At 58.2% G+C, this 21,135-nt stretch overlaps 1 protein-coding gene and 1 long non-coding RNA gene across 12 annotated transcripts; one reads left to right on the top strand and one right to left on the bottom strand.

The window, feature by feature from the left end:
- Nucleotides 1-932: 932 nt before the first annotated feature.
- On the bottom strand, nt 933-17,320 carry GUCY2D (guanylate cyclase 2D, retinal). Its single transcript, XM_027047329.2, has 19 exons — nt 16,577-17,320; nt 16,170-16,474; nt 12,761-13,112; nt 12,330-12,414; nt 11,951-12,053; nt 11,434-11,535; nt 9,596-9,676; nt 8,325-8,531; nt 8,081-8,237; nt 7,455-7,604; nt 6,705-6,853; nt 6,007-6,170; nt 5,711-5,903; nt 5,325-5,499; nt 4,967-5,065; nt 4,743-4,837; nt 4,530-4,615; nt 4,325-4,441; nt 933-3,808 (listed from the first exon to the last, which is right to left on the bottom strand). Exons 1-18 carry the CDS (start codon nt 17,280-17,282, stop codon nt 4,348-4,350), a joined length of 3,303 nt encoding a protein of 1,100 aa, XP_026903130.1. The 5' UTR covers nt 17,283-17,320; the 3' UTR covers nt 933-3,808; nt 4,325-4,347.
- LOC113595925 (uncharacterized) lies at nt 2,170-11,380 on the top strand. Of its 11 annotated transcripts, XR_008294107.1 has the most exons (7): nt 2,171-2,392; nt 2,810-5,907; nt 6,054-6,137; nt 6,582-7,602; nt 8,124-8,246; nt 8,391-8,495; nt 9,062-11,366. It is a non-coding gene; the product is annotated as an uncharacterized LOC113595925 (long non-coding RNA). The 11 variants fall into 11 exon arrangements; XR_008294106.1 differs by having other exon boundaries at nt 2,170-2,392; nt 2,810-3,230; nt 4,749-5,907; nt 6,582-8,495; nt 9,062-11,380; XR_008294103.1 differs by having other exon boundaries at nt 6,582-6,714; nt 7,384-8,495; nt 9,062-11,370.
- Nucleotides 17,321-21,135: the final 3,815 nt, after the last annotated feature.

Genomic DNA, 21,135 nt, shown 5'->3' with positions numbered 1-21,135 from the left:
ATCTGGATTAAGCCAACAACTAGCCCATGGTGCTCCAACTGGATCTGGCTTTAGGCCCAGAGTGGTGGAGAGACTCCAGCAGTGGCAGCGAGACATGGTCTCTGCCCATCTGTCAGCTCTGCCCTGTCATCTTTGCTGGGTGTCCTGCCCTCTCAGCAACCCCAGAGGAAACAGGCAACTTCTTCACCTAGCTTCCAGCTGTGTCTCAGCCCTAAGCCTGGCCCTGGTCATCTGCCTGCCCTTGGGGCAATTCCAGCAGCAGAGGAATGGAATGATTGGAGGTGGGGGGTGGGATAGGGCCTGGGGTCAGTTCCACGGGGACTGAGGCTGGGGCTGGGGGAGGACAGGAAGGCACCACAACCAATGCCCCTCATGAGTCATCGTGTCGGAAATATCAAGCTTGGGGCAGAGACAGTGGGGCTCAGAGAAAATGGATGACCAATGGGCTGGTCACCCACTGGTGACTTTGGGATGGTCTGTGCTGCTTGAATGCCCGACGGCAGGCTCTTGAGGGATGAGAAGTGGAATGTGGGTTGTGAAGTCCTGCCTGGTCTGCTGTTACAAACCTTAGCTTCTACATTCACAGGCCCTGCTCCTTCAGTCTTGGACTCTGGCTTCCATGGGTCATGGTCATAGAGTAACTGCTCTTACCTCCCTTCCCCTCTCCTGCCGGCGATCACACGATGAGACCACACCACCCTCTTCCAGAGCCTCAGAGACCCTGGTCTTTTCTTGAAGCCTGAAAAGTCTGGGGCTTCCCTGCCCGGTCCCCTCAGAGCAGACCCCCTGAGCGGAATGGCAGCTCACTGCCCCCTGCCTCGGGCATCTCTAGGGCTCTTCCCCTCTCTGAAGCCCTCCCTAGCAGTGCCAGGTGCGAGTCTTGCAGGGAAGAGGGTGTAGAGACCATCCAGGCCAAAAGCATCACACATCACGAGATGGAAGAAAGCACACCTTTATTTCAGCCGCCACTCTCCCAACACCGTGGCACGTGGCCTGGCATCCACGGCGCACAGCCCAGAAGATCCCAGTGCACACGGTCCCACAACGCGGCGCCACAGATCTCCCAAAAGGGGTGCCTGGGGTCCACTGCAGGTGGGGAGGGGGAGCACGGCCCAGACCCTGAGGAGCAGCAGAGAAAAAGTGCCAAGTGAGCCCCGGGACGTGATGCGGAGTCCCAGCTACTGGGTGGAAGCAGCCGCAGGAGGGCCCTGCCGTGGCCGTCACTGGTCCCAGCTACGGAGCCGTCCCAAAGGCGAGGACAGCCCCAGGCGCGGGCTCCTGGCTCAGGCCATCTGGCAGAGGTAGTGTAAACACGTCTGAAGGTGGGGAGCGCCTGATGGCCAAGCCAGGTGCTCTCTGGGGCTGGGAGGTGCCCGGGACCCTGGAGCAACAGGAGCGAGCAGGTGAAGAGGGCTTGAGTCAGAGGGTACCGGGGCTCTAGGAGACTGACCGGACCCAGGAAGGAAGGTTGCACAGAAATGGGGGAGCTGCGGGGACAGGTAGGGAAAAACTGTGGGCAGAGCAGGGGAGACTGAGGGAGAGGGAGAGACAGGGGCAGGGGAGCAGAGAGGAGACTGCGGCTAGACCTTCCCCGCCCTTCTCCCACCAGCTGTGAGCCCTGGGGTGGGCCTCAGCTCTCCAACCTCCACCAGGCCCCTCCCGGCTCACATCTGCCCAGCTGCGACCGGGGTCTTGGGACCAGGCAGAATGGAGGGTGGGAAGGGACGCGCTCAGCCCTGCGGCCTCCACCTCTACCCCAAACTGGATTCGGGGCCCAGCTCCTCCTCCCCTGGGAAGTGTCCTGCCCCAGCCTGTCCGCGCTAGTCTCCTCCCAGGTCAATGCTGCCCCGAGGCTCCCCTGAATCACAGGCCATTAACTACCACAGGCGTCCCCCAGGTGGGATGGAAGGCGAGAGAAAGAGTCAGGGTGGGGGATGGGGAGGGGCTTAGCAGGGAGGGTGGGGGCACTGCCTGGGAAGAGGCTGTCTGCCCTCCATCCCGGGGACCGAAGTCCAGAGAAAATCTGAAGAGAGATGCTTAAGAATGTGCAGAATTTAGAAAATTGTGTGCGCGTGCAGGCAGGGTTTTTAAAAATCTTTTAAAAAAACGTGCAAGGTTTTTAACAATCTTTAACTCATCGTCTCCCAACTCGGCGAAAAATGTTTTATAAGTTGTACTGACTGACTCACCCTGCAGCACCACCTCAAGTGACCAGAACCTACAAGTGCTGCAGTTGAGGTCTGTTATATGTCCTCTCTCTGCCTCTAGGAAGGACGGGGAGGCTGCTAAGCCGTGGATTTCACAGGTTGGGCAGAAACAACCTCCAGAAGCACCTGCAGTCCTAGGGCAGTTCCCAAGGGCCCTGAGCTAAATGCCTAAGGGCGCCAGGCAGGTACGTAAGGGACATCCGGAAACTCTTGGGTCTTGGCGGGTGGGGACCATTAGAACTAAAGAATAAAGCCCCAGAGAAAATGATCAGTGGCTCTCTAGCTCCAGCAGAAAAGCCAGCAGTGGGACTTTTTGATTTCAGAGAAGAGGGAAGTTTGGTATACGTTTTTTAGAAAATGTGAATCTCTTGATTGCTAAACGTTAGCTCAAAATTAGAACAAAACTTCCCCCACAGGCCAACAAAACCAGTCTCGGCGAGTTTCTAGCCTGGTTTTTATGAAATCTTAGAGATTTTTAGGCTCACTTAGTGACATGATTCGTGAACGTTCGTTCAGGTGCACAGAAACACCCTGAGAGAACTTGTTAAAAATGCGGATTCTGAATCGACAGGTCTGGGCCCGCAAGTCTGCATTTCTAACAGGCTCTCAGGTCATGTCCCTGCCCCTGGCCCGGGAACCACACTGTGCGTGGTGAGCATTCACCCTTCCACCTGGAAATTCTCTCGGACGCTATATCCCTGGCCACGCCTGCTTGCTGACCTGGGAGGGACTGAACACTCACTACACCTGTAGGGACACTCTGGGCGGCTGCCGCTGCCACTAACTCCTGCCATGGCCTCCAGTGGTGCTGAAGGACACCCCAACTTGACAGTGCCAAGGCCTGGGCTCTGGAACTTCGCTGTTCCACAAAAGAAAGTTCAGTTGGACCGGTGGGGGGGGGGGGGAGGGGGGACGGGCAGTGGTTGCAGACGCCTGTTGGAGAGATCTAAGCAGAGAGGATTCTCTGTGCGCTTGGCAAGTGTCCAGTTCAACAGAAAATCCTACCATTCCTCGGCCGTGCTGGTGAGTAAAGGTGTGCTGAGGCCTGTTTGCCTTCCTCTCTCCCCAGAGCCTTGCAGCCAGCTTTTCTCTGCACTTGGGCAAGACACGGTGATGCCCACAGAAGGGGCCGGTTTCTGACTGGCGGTGGGGGGCGGGGGGGAGAAGGGAAGGACTATCGAGGCTAAGCGGAGGCTAATCGTCAGGCCACAAACCCCTGCTCCGGGGGAACCGCAGGTCTCTGCCTCCTCTGGGGTTGGGGATTCCAACCCCAGACCTTCCTTCCTGGGGCCCTGGGAGGCCCTGGAAAGTGGAGAATCCCCAGCCCCACCTCTCCTGATGGGCTCAGAGTTACTGGGGCCGGCGCCCATACACCCAGGCCATCCGGAAGCTTAGGAGTGCAGAAACCACCTAGGCCACTCCTTATTTCATCATGAGGGAAATCCAAGCCCAGAGAGTGCACGAGACTTTCCCGAGGTCACACAGCCTGTGTAAAGGCCCAGAATCCTTTGAGGCAGAGCCGGACAGAAGCCACTGGTATCAGCCAGACTGTTGGTCACCCATAGCAGCAACTTTCAGGAAAAGGACCTTCCGGAATACTCCTGAGAGAAAGAGGGGTGTCTGAGGGAAATGGTAGAAAGGGGTCACGGGGGTTCACCTAAGAAGGGGAGGGTCATGGATCACAGTTTCTTCAAGGAAGGTAGAGAGCAGGGCTTCTGCCCTGACAGAATGCTAGAGACAACATTCATCTTGTCCTCTGGCGAACGGTGCTCCCGAAAGTTCTGTCTTTTGTGCAGTGCACAGCCTGTGGGGCCTGGCAGGGACGCCCCGTTAATGCAGTGCAGTGGGGGCGAGGGGTTGTCAGAGAAGAGGTCTCAGAAGGTCATGAGTACAAGGGTTCTCAAGTCTGGATTCCTGGGCCATTCCAGACCGACAGAACCAGAACTCCCCCCTCCCAGGGGAAAATTCCTGGGTTTAGGAAAGAGCCTGGGCTCACTCAGACAGGAATTGGGACACCTGGCTTGGGTGGGAAGTTCAGCGGGCAGGGCCAGGCCCTAAGGCTGGAGAGGAGGCCCCTGGGAGATCGGCAGCTGGGCTTGGGAGCAAGGGGGCAGCACCTGTTCCCGCTGCGCTGCGCGCCTCACTTCCCGGAGAACTGGCCCGGCCTCGCCTTCTCCAGCTTCAGGCGCCGCTCCAGGGGGATCTCCTGCAGGCTGATGCCGTGGTTGCTGGCCCTGCGGGGAGGGGGGCGGCGGCCTCAGGGAGGGGCAGGCGGAGGGCGGGGTCAGGCCGGGAGAAGGGGTCCGGAGGCTGGTTCCTCACCCCGGCTGCAGATCCGGCGGTTTGGGGATGGGCTTGTTGAAGCCGCGTCTGCCCACCAGCCAGTACGTGTCTTCGGCGCCCTTACCCTGGAGAGACACGGGGCGGGGGGGTGGGGGGGTTAGGCGGCTGGGGCGAGGGCGGTGGATCTCGAGGTCTAAGTGGCACCCAAAACCCCCGGGGTTGCGGCCCAGGAGGGGGCGGGGCCGGTCTCACCTTCAGCTCGGTGCGGCCGCGCACCTCTGTCTGGAAGCCCTCGTCCAGGGCGCGGAGAATCTGGACGGTGCTGATGTTCACGTGGATGCGGTAAGCTGGGGCGACAGGGGACAGGGGACGTGGTGATTTCGGGACTCCCCTCCCGCGTCCCCCTCCCCGAGCCACTTCCCCCTCGCTCCGTGAATCGCCCCCCCCACCCCCGGACCCCACCCCGCCCCACTCACGCAGCCCCGTGGACTCCATGCGCGAGGCGGTGTTGACCGTGTCCCCAAACAGGCAGTACCGCGGCATGGTGAGGCCCACCACGCCCGCCACGCACGGGCCTGCGGAGACGCGCAGGGTGGGTGGCCGTGCTGGCGGCTGGGTGGCACCTGGCACCTCGGGAGACTCTCTAACGCCCCATCATCTCCACCAGCTCCCCAAGGGTACCTCTCAATCACGACGGGGTGCCTGCCGAGGCGGCTTCACAGCAAGTCCCGCTGCCCCCGTCCCCCCCCCCACCCCCCCACCGCACGAATGTCCAGGGAATGCGGAACCGGCCCTAGACGGGGAGGGAGGGGGCCACGGGAGCCCGGGAGGTACCCGAGTGCAGGCCGATGCGGATGCGCACGGGCACCTCGGGCATGTGGCGCATTCGGAAGGAGCCCACGGCACTGAGGATGTCCAGAGCCATGTTGGCGATCTCCGCCGCGTGCCGCTGCCCGTTCCGCTGGGGCAGCCCGGAGGCCACCATGTAGGCGTCCCCAATTGTCTCCACCTGACGGAAAGGGTGGTGCAAGTCCGGTACTGAGCACCTCTCTCCCGCCAAGCGACTGTCCTTTGTCAGGCGGCCTAAGCTGGGGGTGCAGCGCGGGGATCCTGGGGAGGCTTCCAAATGGGGACGGGGGCAGTGGGGCTGAACTGGGGGCTAGCGGAGCTGAAGGAGGGTTGCTCCCCCCTCCCCCCCTCCCCGCTCCGGCACACCCCACCTTGTAGACGTCGTGGGAGCCGATGATGGCGTCAAAGAGCGTGTAGAGGTCGTTGAGCAGGTCCACCACCTCGATGGGCTCACTCATGGCCGAGATGGTGGTGAAGCCCACGATGTCGCTGAAGTACAGAGTCACCTCCTCAAAATACTCGGGCTCCACAGGTGTCCCAGTCTTCAGAGCCTCAGCCACAGAACTATGTAGGGTCGTCGGGGAGAGGGGGGCGGGCTTTAGGTGGAGGTCACGCCCCCGGCCGCCCGCGGACCCTCCCCCTCGCCCCCCTCCCCGCGGGCACGCACGGGGGCAGCATCTGCGTCAGCAGCCGGTCTGTCTTCTGCTTCTCCAGCTCCAGCTCTTCCGTGCGCTCCCGGATCAGGTCCTCCAGGTTGCTGGAGTACTGCTCCAGCATCCTCAGCATGGAGTCAATGATGTTCGTTTTCCGGCCCTTGTTGATGCTTTTGAACTGGTAGGGGGAGGCAGCCGGGGCGGGGGTGCGGGGGCTGTTGAGGACCTGGGCTGCCATGACCCCTGCGTGGGGCCCTCTTACGCCTGGCCCCCCGCGCCCACCCCCAGGCATCCCACCCCAGGCATCGTTTACGCATCAGCCCCCCCCCCCCCATGCCAGGCCCTGTGCCTTCACACACTAGGAGCCATACGGGAAATGGGGGGGTCCCAGAGGTCAGCTGCTCTCAGCTGGTAACTGACAAGACACTGGGGTTTGGACTCCCAGGCCGAGGGTCTTGTGGCCACACCGGGCCAAGCGATTCAAATGTTATTCGAATCGAGTGAAATATTTCTCCCACCCAGAGGTCTATCTCCTGCTCCGAAGGGCCCCGCAGCCCCCGTTCTAACTCTGTCCCCACCTAAATCCCAGTCCTCAGACTGCCCCTTGGGAAACGGCCTGGAGGTCAGAGGTCCCGCGAGTCTGCCTTCCTGAAGCCTCCCCGGGTTGCTGACAAGCGGCCAGGCCAGCCCTTGCCCAATGCCAGCCGCTGACCTGCTCGAAGGTGCGGTCCATGGAGGGCCGGAGGTCCGGCTGCTCCGCCCAGCACTGTTTCATCAGCTGGATGCACTCCGTGGGCGCCTGGTCCACGGACACGGAGGGCCGGCACAGTGGAGGGGGACTTCGGACCCTCTCCACCACTTCTGGAGGCATGAGGGGACCAACAGAGGCCACCTCTGACTCTGGCCTGACTGCTGAAGCCCGCGATCAGAGCTTCCGGAAGGAGGCGGGGAAGCGCGGGGAGGGAGGGGAGGGCGTTGCTGGAAGGAACGGGAGGATCCTGAACCCTGGGGGTGGGAGGGTGGGGGGCGCAGGGGGCAGTTAGAGGTGACAGGCAGAGCTAACATTTGTCGCAGTTGAGAGTGAGGGTTGGGGTGGCCCAGTAGCTTGCTGACTCCTGGATGGTAAGTCATAGGGATCTGAACCAGATCCCACTGCCTTCGCCCCCTTCCCCCGACACTGCTGCCTCCCTGCCGTCCCTAAGAACCAGAGGGGAGCCCCCTCCCTCAGCCGGAGGAGCAGGTTGGGTCCAGGATGAGGACAGAGACAACCACTGATGTCTGGGAGCCTAAGAGCCGCCCCCTCCCATCCTGACGCTTGCTCTGCCCGGCCCTGACCCTTGAGATCCACATAAGGGAGGCCCACATAATTAAGCCTCAGCTCCGGGCTTTAGGGCAGAGGGGCTGGGTCTGGCGAGAGGCTCTGCCGGGCCGCCGGCTGGAAGCGCGACGCGAGCGAGCGTACCCTCAGCGGTCAGCTCCAGCATGGCGTAGGGGGCGCTGCGACACACGACCTCCTGCATGATGATGCCCAGGCTGAAGACGTCACCCGCCATCGTTCCCCTGCGCTCCAGGGCCGGGTCCCGAAGCAGCTCCGGGGCTGTCCACAGCTGGTCTGGGGTCGGGGGAGGGGGCGTGGGCATGCGGGAGGGCCTGGGGACGCTGGGGACAGACCCCCGCCCTAACCAAAAAGCCCAGGCTCGCACCCACTCACCAACTCCCAGCCCGAGTGTGGCCCCGCTGCCCGCAGCTATCCCCCGGAGAAACTACCAGAAACCCGACGCGGGTCTCGGAGAAAGCTCGGGCCTCACAAATAGGCCCCGCCCTTTATGCAAAGAGGGGCTCAGAGGACCCCGCCCCTCGGGCACAAGCCACGCCCCCTCGAGCCCCCGCCTCCCCAGTCCAGTCCCCTTCTCCTCTCTGAGGTCCGGAGACCTGAGACCTTTACCGAGGCCGGGGCCACGTGCAGTGGGCGTGGGAGGGAGAGGACTCGAAGGCGGAGGGACGGATGGATGGAGGGGCCCCTGAGATAACGGGGGTCCCGGGGATGCCCATCCGCGCGGGAGGCAGCGGAGGGGGGCGGAATCCTACCCTCTGCGCTGGGAGGCTCCGGCAACACCCTTTGCGCTTCCAGCAGTCGCCCCTGACCGTGGTCGGTGACTTTCAGCACGAACCTCCCGTCCACCACGCAGTTCCGTGACTTAAGGCGCCCGTGGGCCACGCCTCGGTGGTGCAGATACCTCATTCCCTGGAAGGGGTGGGATACGAGGCGACCTGAGCCCTGCGGCTCCCCTGCCCCCTCCTCCCTGCCACCCCCGCACCCCCTCCCCACCACCTTGATGAGGTCCAGGAGGAGAGAGGACTTGAACATCCAGTCCAGCTTTATGTCTCTCTGGGCGAGGAGGTCGTGGAGGGAGCCCCGGGTACAGTGCTCGGAGACCACGGCCAGCATGCGCTCCCCGGGGGCCATGGTGCCACCCGCTCCGCTGCCGAGGAAGAGCCCCAGGTAGAGGACAACGTTCTCGTGCCGCAGCTCCTGGAGCTGAGAGGGAGAGAGCCAATGGGCATTTTCTGCCCTGGAGGCACCGTGGATACCGTGGGGGTATCCAGGTCTGGTTTGGGGCGTCCACGCTCGGAAGGTGGGATGAGAGGGGTGACTGGAAAGGTCTATGGGGGCACGGGGTGGGGGGCGCTTTCTTCCAAGGGTAAGTTCTCTCTCCGGAACAGACACGTGGGTCAAAGGTCACCGTTGAGATGCTGAGTATGGTTTAGCTTAAAGTCATATGGGAAGAGACTACCTTGCACTGGTAACCAGGAGCCAGGCAGGTTCTCCCCCAGGCCACACACGGCCGTGCGGGCCACGGCCCAGGCCTGCTTTGCTCATGTCTGAGACTCCCAACATCCTCGAGGCAGGGAGGAAGGGACTGAGCAGTCACACTGTGGTCCTAGCGGAGCACATGCCACAGGACAGGCGCCCTCACAATCTGAGCATGCTGGGAAATGGGGGCCAGCGGGTGACTACTGCCCTTCCAACTTTCCTTTGGTCCAATAAGGGGCTTCCCTTCATCCTAGATGCCTGAGGTTAAGTGGTGACTTAGTCTGGGGACCCTAAGTCATTCTGCAGCTGTGACTGAGAGCTTCTGTGGAGGCGTCAGAGGAGGCCAGGCGGAGGCTGCACGATGTAAGGGGGGGCCTCGAAGTGGGACGATCAGAATAAGCCAGGCCACCGCCTCCTTGCCAGCTTTCTGCTTCGCCCAGTAGGCATTATCTGACTCTTGGTTTTGGCTCAGGTCGTGATCTCATGGGTTCATGGGATCGAGCTCCACATGGGGCTCTACACTGATGGAGCCTGTGTGGAATTTTCTCTCTCTCTCTCTGCACCCCCCTCCATGCGCGCTCTCTCTCTCTCAAAAATAAATAAACATTAAGAAAAAAATGGAAGAGCATAACGGGACACCTGCTTTGGGAGAGGGCACTTCCACTGAGACCTGTTGGTCTCTCCTAGATTCGGGTCTATCTCTGTCCCCAGCTGCAAAGAGAAGGTCAAGAGGGAAGGAAATGACGGCCACCCCACACCCCACACCCCACCACGGGCTCAACGCTCACCTTGGAGAAGACTGTCCTGGTTGCTGGGCGGATAGCTATGTGCTGATCCCCTGGGAATTTCTTCAGCCAAACCCAGTCTCCCTGGAGCAGAGATGGGAGTAGTTTTTTGTTGTTGTTTTTAAAGAGAGAGAGAGAGAGAGCATGCGCACAAGCCAGGGAGAGGGCCAGAGGGAGAGAGAGAATCTTAAGCAGGTTCCACGTTCAGCAAGGAGCCAAATGTGGGGCTCGATCCCACAACCCTGGGATCGTGACCTGAACTGAAATCAAGAGTTGGACGCTGACTGAGCCACCCAGGCGCCCCAGAGATGGGAGCAGTGAACTCAGTTTCTGAAAAGCCCGTGAGGTGAAAAGCCACAGAGTCCCCACGTTTCCACTGGCCTACTGCCTCAGGACACATCCTGCCTGTGACGCAGAGGTTCAGAAGCAAAGCGTTTGACATCTGTCAGTCCACTTCACAGCTGGCGGGGATGGGGGCCACCCTCGCGTGGCTGTCCTCACCAACGCAGACGCACCCACCCACAGCCTTAGTAAGCAAGCCGTTAGCACCACAAATGTCATTGAGGCCACAGCCCTCCTCACCATCTGTTGCCCTGAGAGAGCACTGTGCTGGGAGTCAGGAGTCTGGGGAGATCAGGCTTTTATGACAGACTGACTGTGACGCACAGGCAGTTCCCCTCCAGGCTCGGAGCCTCACTGTCCTCAGCTGTGGGCAGGGCTGGTCCATGGGAACGCGGTCCCATCGGGCCCCATGCTCACGAGGGCCTGTGCTTGGTTCAGCCGTCTGCTCCACCGTCCTGAACCAACAGGGAGCCCTTCGGTGTCATTCTGCCTTAGACCCTGCAATCTCTGTAGCCGGCCTCGTCCGTGGGTGAGGGGTTTGGCCGCACTGGCAGGAGATTCTGGTGGTTTGGTGTCGACTCCTAACGAGCCTTTGGAAATACATAGGGGACATTCTTAATTGTTCCAAAACTGGGAGATGTGTTTTGTGGGTGGGACAAGAGACACTAAACGTTCTTCAAGGCACAGGGTAGGCCCATTCAAATGATTAACCACAACTTCCCCCAGTGACAAGTGGCCGCGGTGGCCTGTAGGTGACATATTGGGACCCTCTGCATGCTCTGTGGAACCTGACATCTGGAAGCTCCAAGCCTCCACCCCGCTCTTGATTAGCTGAGCTCCCTCAGCTCTTTCTGGGTCTGTCGTGATTCCCAAACATCCTACAGCATTCAGATTTGCTGACCCATAGTGAAGGTCCTAATGCCCTTCTGTGACTTTTTCCTTCCATCCCCTGTAAGCTCACGGTTCCTGAGTCTGATCTGAATTGGGTGGAAACGCTGGGTAGGACCAGGATGCGGGTCTGTCTGTCTTGAGTCAGGATAGCCCCATCTGGGACCTCCCCGTCCTGAACAACCCGTGTCCTGGAAATGTCCTTTTTGTGACCACGATGCCACATCCCAGATGCCCCAACCTTTCCAGGGAGGCCCACGCCCTTCAGTAGCCTGAAGTCTTGGATCAACGGAGGGGGCAGGGCCAGGGGCTCCCAACGGGGAGGGGGATGGCTTCGGTGGCCACACCGGGCTGCATGCTGGTGCCGGAACACCCCCCACCAGGCAGGCCTCCGGCCTCGGAGCCACCGTGATTGGCCTTTGAGGAGCCCTCATCTGGATAAAGGCTAAGGGAAAAACCCTGGGGCAGGAAGGATTCTCAGACGCTCCCCTTTGGGGAACCCGTGACCTCTTCCTAGAGCCCATTCTGGGCTCCTATCACCATTTTCTGGAGCCCGCGGGATATGACGCAACTCCAGGAATAGAGCTCGGCCTGGACGGGGTAAGGCTCACCTCGTAGAGGCCAACGTTGGCGCTGTCCGCGGGCTGGCTGGGGACGCTGCGAACGTCTGACACGCTGTGTGCACCCAGACTCGATCGGCTCCCCTGGACCACCTGGAGGGTAGAGGTCAACACAAGGGATCAGAATATACTGTGGGGTCAGAGTCCTGGGTTGAGGTCAGGCTGAGTTCCAGGGATTACAGAGGGAAGAAATCTTAATTAGGGGAAGACGATACTGACATTATACTTCCCAATTATGCTGCGGTTTACAGTTTACAAAACAAACCAGCGGGTTTGTTTGGAGCTTCTCGCTGTCCCAGGAGAGCAGCCGGGACAGGGCTGGTACTCTCACTGCACATTAAGGGTGCTGATCCCCAGAGCTCAGACCTGAGAGGGAGCCAGGGCAGAAACCAGGCTTTCCTCGGGGCTGGGGTGAGGGCTGGCCCAGGCAGGGGAACAGATATACAGTGGAGGACACTTGGGGAGCTGGCTCCCTGCCAGATAGCCCCTGCCTCCCTGCCTCTCCCACCTTTCGAGAGCTGCCCCCTTGCGGGTGGAGGAAGGTGATATCGTCCAGAGTCAGGATGATCTTGTTGGGGCCAGAGACCATCTGGATGTGAATTAGACGATGCCTGGTAGGGAAAGGACGTCATCTGTTCAAAAGGGACCAAGGTCCAGGACAGGAGGCCAGCAAGGGATAATGTTGGCTCAGGGGAGAGCAGTCATCCCCAAACCAGACAGCCCCTGGTCTGCCACCCCCTTGAGGGCAACCCCATGTTCCCCATCTTCCTTTTTTTTTTTTTTTCCTACTCTTGAGTGGGCTCAGCCTGCTGTCTTTGCTGCACAGACGCATTTCTGGCAGGTGGCCAGGCAGGCCCATCCCTTACCTACCCCACTCCCATACTCACCTCACATAATGGGCCAGGAAGGCCCCTGTCAGCCCCATCCCAACCACCAGGAGGAAGCCGATAAAGACGAGGCCGGGCTCCACTCCTGGAGAGGCAGTGAGAGGGGGGACTCTGAGGACCGTGGCCAGGGGGAGGCACCCTCTCTATGGGGGGATGGAGTCATGTCAAATCCTAGAGGCCCTAGGAAAGGTGGATGGGAGCCGAGAACGAGATCTAGGGAAAGGTCGTGGGTTCTGCAAAAGGGAGCATCTGGGAATGCTAGGAAGGTTCCAAGAGGGCTTTGGGGGCTTGGCAAGAGACAGGTTCCGCACAAGCCAGGGGTCTGAGGAAGGACCTGGAAGGAGTTCCAGGACGAGAGTTCACTCTCTTTCACCACTTAGTGGAGGCTCCACGGTGACTGTCCCAGTGGGGGCTGGGGTGCTCGCCCTCACCTCCGTTGCAGATGATGTCTGGCTCGAACCAACACGAGGGGTCAGGCCCGGGTCCTCCTCCCCCTCTAGGGAAATGCACCGGGGTCCCAGCCGAGCGGAGGGAGCCCCGGGTGGGGTCCAGCACGTATGTGGCGAACAGCTGGTCCCCTGCCGCGTCTGTGTCCAGCAGCACAAACGGGGGCTCCTCGGCTCCTCCCAGGGCCCCGCAGAAGCCGGGGACCTGGGCGTCCTGGATGTGGCGGGCCACCGCTGCTCCGGACACCCAGCCGCCCCCTGCGGCCGCCCGCGCTCGCGCCACGCCCCCCGCCAGCAGGAAGACCGCGTCGTAGATGGTGCCGAAGAGTGGGGACACCTGGGGGAGGGCAGTAGGGGCTCAGGGTTGGGGTCACCGCTGGCCCACCTAGCCTTGCACTGCTTCTCTCCAGTGCTCAGGCCCCTCGTGCATAGACCGTTCACACCTCGTTGGTGCTTCCCCGATCCCTCAGCTCAGCGCTCTCTCCTCCCCTCTCCCCATTGGCTCTCCCTTCCTCTCTCCCCATTGGCTCTCTCCTCCCCTCTCCCCATTGGCTCTCCCTTCCTCTCTCCCCATTGGCTCTCTCCTCCCCTCTCCCCATTGGCTCTCTCCTCCCCTCTCCCCATTGGCTCTCCCTTCCCCTCTCCCCATTGGCTCTCCCTTCCCCTCTCCCCATTGGCTCTCCCTTCCTCTCTCCCCATTGGCTCTCTCCTCCCCTCTCCCCATTGGCTCTCCCTTCCTCTCTCCCCATTGGCTCTCTCCTCCCCTCTCCCCATTGGCTCTCTCCTCCCCTCTCCCCATTGGCTCTCCCTTCCCCTCTCCCCATTGGCTCTCCCTTCCTCTCTCCGCATTGGCTCTCTCCTCCCCTCTCCCCAATGGCTCTCCCTTCCTCTCTCCCCATTGGCTCTCTCCTCCCCTCTCCCCATTGGCTCTCTCCTCCCCTCTCCCCATTGGCTCTCTCTTCCCCTCTCCCCATTGGCTCTCTCCTCCTCTCTCCCTATTGGCTCTCTTCTCTCCCCTCCTCCCCATTGACCTTCCCTCTTTTCGGGGGTTCTTAGGCTCTTCTCAACCTTGGTTATTCCTCTTCTCCATCACCTGCAGCTCCTCTCTTCCCCCTCCTGTTGGTTGCCTTGCTCATATTTTTAATATGATTATTTCTCATTTACCTAAAAGCCTCCTTTCCTATCTTTTGGTTGGCTTCTATATTTTCTATTTTTCCTTCTTGTCTTTCCCCAAGGCGATCAAGCTTATTTTTCCCAGTTCCCATCTCTCACAGTGCCAGGCGTGTGTAAAACAATAGGTGACACTGAGATATTGACGAGATAGAGTCCCTGTCCCAAGGAACCTTTCTTCTAGCTGGGGAGACAGGGATGTTAGGGTAGGTGCCATGGGTGCCAGTAGGGGTGATTAGGGAGCTGCAGAGACAGGAAAGGAGGGTCCCAACCCAGGCTGAGGGAGGAGGAGAAGGCTTCCGGAAGAAGTGACCATCCTTGAGGGGGTGAGTCAGTTATCTGGGGGGGAGGGGAGGGACAGGGGAGAGGGAAGAGCGCACCCAGCAGCACAGAGGCAAGAGAGACGGGCACATTTAGGGAGACCAGAGTAGCTCCGTCTGGCTGAAGTTCAAGGACGATGGAAGAGAGGGGAAGGCATGAGAGACGTGATAAGCCCTTTGAAGAGACCGTCATCTATCCAGGGCGAGGGAAGCCCCTGGCAGGCTCGGGACAGGGGTGTGACACAGTCAGATTTGTCAGGTGTCTGAAGCTTGAACTGATTGTTGGGTGGAGAAAGGCCGGGGCAGGTGAGCATTGAAGCTGAGACCTTTTGGGGAGATTTTGTTTCAGGCTTTAGATCAGAGGTGCTGCGGCCTGAACCGGGGCAGTGACGGTGAGAATAGAGAACGAGGATAGATTCAAGTGACTTTTAAAAAGTAAAACTGACAGGATGTGATGTCTGGATGGGTGGGGGGGGGGGTCGGTGGAGGGGTTAGGGTTAGCGTGGGAGGGGGGAGGTAAGAGGAATCGAAGGTAACTCCCGGGGTCTCACCTGTGCTAGTTACAGAGAACTGAAGATGGTTTTTGTCACCACTTCCTCCACCCGCCCCCCATCCAGTCTCACCACTGTCCCAACCGCCTCGCTCTCCTCTTCTCGCTCACTATTCCCATCCTTCCTCCCACTGGCTACCCCAGGTCCTCTTGGAGGAGACTAGGGGCATTGGTGGGGAATATTCCAACCCCCACCCCCTTGATTCACGGCCCTCTCTCAAGTGCAACCCTTTGAGGAAGGTCTTTGTGGTGGTTAGTTTACTGCCCACTGCCATCTAAATTCCCACCTATCTTAGTGGTTTCCAGCTCCCTCCCCCTTTAAAAAAATTTTTTTAATGCTTATTTATTTTTGAGAGAGAGAGAGAGAGAGGGAGACACAGAATCCGAAGCAGGCTCCCACGTGGAGCTCGAACTCATGGACCGGGAGACCATGACCTGAGCCAAAGTCAGAAGCTTAACCGACTGAGGCACCCAGGTGCCCCTAGCCCCTCCCCTTTTTGTGACCGGTCTCGAGTTAGATGGTGTGACCCAGGATTCTGGATTCTCAGGGAATCCTGGGTATTGGGGTTGTTGGCAGGAAGCCGTGGATCTAAATAATTATGGAAGCCCCTGGCTCCACCTAGGGTCCTTTCTGCTTCCCGCAAGACTTGTCAAGGCTCTCCAAAAGTTACGACCACCTGACGAAGCCCCAGAGGAAACACCTCTAAACTGGACGTGGAGGTCACATCTGCCTTTGTCCTCCTGTCCCGTTCTCTTAAGAACACCAGCAGCGCAGGGGCGCCTGGGGGGCTCCGTCGGTTGAACACCCGACTTCGACTTCGGCTCAGGTCATGATCTCGCGGTTTGGGAGTTCGAGTCCCAAACTCTGTGCTGACAGCTGGGAGCCCGGACGGAACCTGCTTCAGATTCTGTGTCTCCCTCGCTCTCTGCCCCTCCCCTGCTCACACCCTGTCTCTTTCTCCAACATAAATAAACATTTAAAAATTAAAAACACACACACGCACACACCAGCAGTGTATTATAGACTGCCTGTCCCAGTGGTGTTGGAAGCGGGTTCACTTTGAAGCTGACCGCAAGACATCACAGTGTAGCGTTCACTAGGGTTTCCTGCTTGGAGCTGGGCTTGGGGGGGGAGGGGGTCCCCTGGCCTACACTCTGGAAGCAGTCCCAATACACCAAGATGCCCCAAGCAAGCCCAGCGCCTCTGTTTACCCAGGAAACGTCAGAACAGGTAGAGCTTGCTCTCTCAGTCTCTCCCCACTGCCTCCGTCTTCCCGTCTCCCGTTGACTCCATGCCCTTCTCCCCTCTCCCCTCTCCCCTCCTCCCCTCTTCCCTCCTCCCAGGTGCCTCTACCTGCAGCAGATCCAGGTCAGAGGGCAGCTCCTGGCGCTCCTGGGCCCTGCGCAGGCTGTCCATCACGCTGCCCCCGGGGGGACAGTGCCGCGTGAGGGTGAGCACCGCATCGTGGGCCCTGCGAAGCCGGGAGCTGTTGGCCAGGGCGGCCAAGGCCTCGGGGCCCGGTGACAGGGCGTAGTGGAGCGTGTCAAAGGGCAGGAAGACCAGGGAGCCGTCGGCCAGGCCCAGCTCTTCGGCGGCCTCCAGCAGGCAGCGCTGCTCCTGGCCGCCCAGCAGCACCGAGTGCATCACCATGATCACGGCTGGGGACCGAGACCCCGGGCTCACTGCTGCGCCCCGCTGCCCGCGCCGCCGCGCCCCTCCCTCCCCGCACCCCGCACCCCGCACGCCGCGGCGGAGCCTACCTCTGACTCTGGGCCCGTCCTGGACCCTCCTCAGGGCTTCCCGGGCCCCGGACACGCCCGACGGCTCCATGGTGGTCACCAGGGCAACGGGCAGACCCCGCGCCCTGAGCGCGGCTGACAGGGCGCGTCCCGCCTCCACCCACAGGTCCTGGGGCGCGGTGACCAGGGCCACGCGCGCCCAGCGGAAGGCGCGGAGGAGAGCGTAGAGAGCGTCCGCCGCGGGCGTCACCGCGGGGGCCGTCGTGCCCGCCGCCCGCGTCCCGGGGCAGCCCCAGGGCACCAGCGTGACCCCCGCCTCCTGGGCCAGGAGCTCGGCCGGCCGGCAGGCCGCGGAGTTCACCGGGCCCACGAGGCCCGAGACGCGGCCCAGCGCGGACGACACCGCCCCCAGGGAGCCCGGCGTCCGGCACGGCTCGGGCAGCAGCGCGACCTCGAAGCGGGGGGACCCTGCCATGGCAGGGTCGTGGTTCAGGCGGGCGGCGGCCAGGCGGGCGGCCAGGTCCGGGCGGGCGCGCGCGAAGATGGGGTCGCAGGCCCAGGGGCCCAGCACCCCCACTGTGAAGACGGCGGGCCGGGCGGAGGGCGTCAGGAGCAGCAGAAGCAGCGGCAGGGCCCGGGGGACGCCGGGCGGGGATGGAACCCGCCGCGCGGGGGCGCGGCGCCGGGGGTCCGGACACCCACCCGCGGGGAGGGCGCACGCCGTCATTGCCGGCTTCTGGGAGCATAAGCAGGGCCGGATGAGCGGCCGGGGGGCGGCGGGGAGGGGGGCACAACTCTCTTAGGGTTCTGTCCGCAACCTCCAGCTTCTCAAAGCCCAACTAACCCCGGGGCATGTCCCCACTTCCACAGCCCCCTCCTCTGGCTTGGACGACTCTACGGGAGTCAAGGGCATGGCCGCACCCCCCACACCCCGTTTCTCCTGCTTCCTGTTCCCCTCTTGCCCGCCCTCCTCCCTCATCAGGGCCGTCTGGGGTCAGCGGAGACATGCCCACGCCCTCCTTGGATCCATCTGGGGCAGAAGGGACCCGAATCCGTGCCTGCGGAGGGGCCTTAGCCACTCACCGGAAAGTCCGGGGCTCGGGCCCAGGCCCGGGGTGAGGGGTCACGGGGCAGATCCCCCTTCTGGCGCCCTCCCACAGGTCTCCTTTGCCAGCCCGGCCGGGGCGGGGGGTGTGGGAACAGCTGTCCAGAGTCCTTAATCTCCTCAAGCTGATTAAGGTCCCTTAATCAGGCAGGGAGGAGTTGGTGGAGGATGGGGCTCCCTACAGAGGAGGCTGTCCCGGCTTCCAGGCCTCCAGCAGATTCTCCTCCATGCCTCTCAACAGACCCCCTCCCCTCCCCTCTACCCGCCCCCCCCCCCCAACAAAAGCACCTGCAGGTTCTCCTTTTCAAGCTGCTGCCACATTACTCTTCTCAGCCTGGGAAGCGATGAGTTGTGCCCCTGGACACCTATGGGTGACCAGTTTCAGGGTGGGAGTTCTCTGTCTCATTCCCTCCAATCACCTGTTACCACTTTCGGCAGCCAAGGCCAAGCCCCATCCCTTGGCTGGCAAAGTCTGAACCCCGGAGCCCAAACCCGAACCAGTCTGATACCCTTTGCTCTCATCTGCCCACCCTCGATTCTCTGATTTCCACTTCTCTGTGCCTAGAAACCCGTCCCTTTGGCCTATGGGAAGGCAGAACCCCAGGAAATAATGCAAAGACCTCTGGGCTTGGGCAGACCTGGGTTCAAATTCCTCCTTCCTGGCTTGGTGAACTTGGGAAAGTTGCTTAATCTCTCTGAAGGTTGTTGTGAAAATTACCTGTGATAAAGAATATAACGTCTGGATGACAAAGGTAATTAAGACAGCTTCAACCTCTGGACGTGATACGCTGAGAAAGACACAATCTTTGTAATATTGCGGATGCAAAATCGCACATCACTGCAGCTGTGCAGACGTCCAGCTGAAAGTGCTCTCATCAAGCCTAATCTAATCACGAGCTAACATCAGACACAAAATGAGGAACATTTTACTAAAAAGGGGGTGCGGGGGGGGCAGGGATGGGACTGTATTCTTCAAAAACATCAGTATTCTAAAAGACAAATAAAGAAAAGTTGAGGAACTGTTCCAGATTAAAGGAGGCAAAAAAGACATGACGATTAAATGCAACACCTTCTCCTGGCTTGGACCCTACACTATAGGGTTTTTAAAACTGCTATAGGTTATAGGGTTAAATGGCTTATGGGGTTATAAAAATGCCACAGGGAACATCAACATCAAATATGTCCGCTGACAAAATTGGGATATGAATGGGAGACTTGATAAAGTTATTTTATCAATGTAAATTTATAAAGTTGATAACCGTGCTATAGTTATGTAGGAGACTCCCTACTCATAGGAAATACACACTAAAGCATTTAGCTGTAAAGCACCATAATGTACGTAACTTACCTTCAAATAGTTAAGAAATACTATGTATATACTATACATCACATGTATTACATTTGCTATGTTGTTTATATTATATATATCAAATAATAAGCGAATGGGTAAAATGTTAAAATGAGGTGAACTAGATAAGGGGTATAGGAGTGTTCTTCGTACCTTTTTTATCTTTGCAGCGTTTTGTAAGTTTAAAATTATTTCCAAATACACAGTTAATAAAAAAACGTGTGGATGAAAAGAGAATATCTATATCAATTCAAAGTAGGAAAGGATTTCTCAAACAAGATGCATAAAGTACAAACCATAAAGGGAAAGACTGACACATTTGAAAACATCAAATTTAAAATTTCTGGGGGCACCCAGCTGGCTCAGTCAGAGGAGCATGCAACTCTCAATCTCATGATCATGAGTTCAAGCCCCATGTTGGGTGTAGTGATTACTAAAAAACAAAAGAGAACAACAACAACAACAAAAAACCAAACAAACAAAAACCACACACTTGATTAAAAATGTTTTAAAATTTAAAAATTTCTGGTCAGAAAAGCATATAACAAAGAGAAAACATAGGCCAAAGACAGGAAGATAGCTGCAAAACATTAACAAAGGATGAGTACCCAAACATACATGATACGAAAGAGATAAACAACCCACTACAAAAATGGGCAAATGATATGAACAGGCAAGTCACGAGAAAATCCTAAGGAAAAATGTTTAACCTCACTAATATTCAAGGAAGTACACAATAAAACAGTGAAATACCGTTAATATCTATCAGATGGCAAAAAATAAGGTGTGAGAATAGCAAATGTTGGTACAAATAGAAGACGCAATCCCTTCATATTGGTGACGAAGATGTAAATTGGTGGGCAGTTTTTGCAACACTTAGCAGAGTCAAAGCAACCCCACTTGCAGGAACGACCTTGGAAAAACATTTATTTGTGCATGAGCAACTTGAATAAGGAATCATTCATTCATTCAAAAAACACTCATGAATTTCCACTGTGACAGGCACTGTTTTAGGCTCTAGGGATACAATGCGAATGAAGAATTTTAAGACCTCACGGAGGTGAACACTTGATCACTATATTCAGGGATTTTAAATAAGTGCTACTTATTTTTTTAAGTTTATTTATTTATTTTGAGAGAGAGAGAGAGAGAGAATGAGAGAGAGCAGTGGAGGGGCAGAGAGAGAGAAAGAGAGAGAGAGAGGGAGAGAATCCCAAGCAGGCTCCATGCTATCTGAGCAGAGCTTGACTCTGGCGGGACTCAAGCTCACAAACTGTGAAATCACGACCTGAGACGAAATCGGGAGTCTGATGCTTACCCGACTGAGCCATCCAGGAGCCCCTTAAATAAGTTTTAAATAAGACATTTTGAGGGGCGCCTGGGTGGCTCAGTCGGTTAAGCGTCTGACTTCGGCTCAGGTCATGATCTCATGGTTTGTGGGTTCAAGCCCTGCGTCGGGCTCTGTGCTAACAGCTCAGAGCCTGGAGCCTGCTTTGGGTTCTGTGTCTCCCTGTCTCTCTGCCCCTCCCCACTCACACTCTGTCTCTCTCTCTCTCTCTCTCAAAAATAAATAAACATTAAAAAATTAAAAAAAAAACATTTTGAGGGGTGCCTGGGTGGCTCAGTCGGTTAACTGTCCAACTTTTTTTTAAGTTTTTTTTTTATTGTGGCAAAAGGTGCATAATATAAAATTTACTATTTTAGCTATTTTTACATGTGCAATCCAACAGCATGAAATATATTCACTGTCACCACTATCCATCCCTAAAACTTTCCATCATCCCAAACTGAACCACCATACCCAGTAAACAATAACTCCCCATCTCCCCTCCTCCCAGCCCCGGCAACCACCGTTCAAAGTCTCTATGACTTTGACCACTCTACGTACCTCGTAGAAGTGGGATCGTATAGTATCTGTCCTTTTATGTCTTGCTTATTTCACGCAGAGTAATGTGCTCAAGGTACATCCGTATTGGAGCAGGTGTCACAATTGCCTACTTTTTAAAGGCTGAATGATATCCCACTGTGTGCATATTCCACATTGTGCTTAGTCATTCATCTGTCCAGGGACTCTTGTCTTGCTTCTACCTTTAGGCTATTGTGAACGTGGCTGTTCAAATACCCATT

This window comes from Acinonyx jubatus, chromosome E1 (genome assembly GCF_027475565.1).
Source record: "Acinonyx jubatus isolate Ajub_Pintada_27869175 chromosome E1, VMU_Ajub_asm_v1.0, whole genome shotgun sequence".
NCBI lineage: Eukaryota > Metazoa > Chordata > Mammalia > Carnivora > Felidae > Acinonyx > Acinonyx jubatus.
Note: the sequence above shows the minus strand (reverse complement) of the source record. Positions and strands in the feature narration are given on the sequence as shown.

What these genes read in the sequence shown, in the direction of transcription:
- GUCY2D (XM_027047329.2), bottom strand. Translation starts at nt 17,282, where the DNA reads ATGACGGCGTGCGCCCTCCCCGCGGGTGGGTGTCCGGACCCCCGGCGC. An exon ending in CCAGGACAGTCTTCTCCAAG is followed by an intron (nt 8,532 to 9,595) that starts GTGAGCGTTGAG and finishes TCTCCCTCTCAG; the next exon opens with CTCCAGGAGCTGCGGCACGA. An exon ending in TCCTCCTGGACCTCATCAAG is followed by an intron (nt 8,238 to 8,324) that starts GTGGTGGGGAGG and finishes CACCCCTTCCAG; the next exon opens with GGAATGAGGTATCTGCACCA.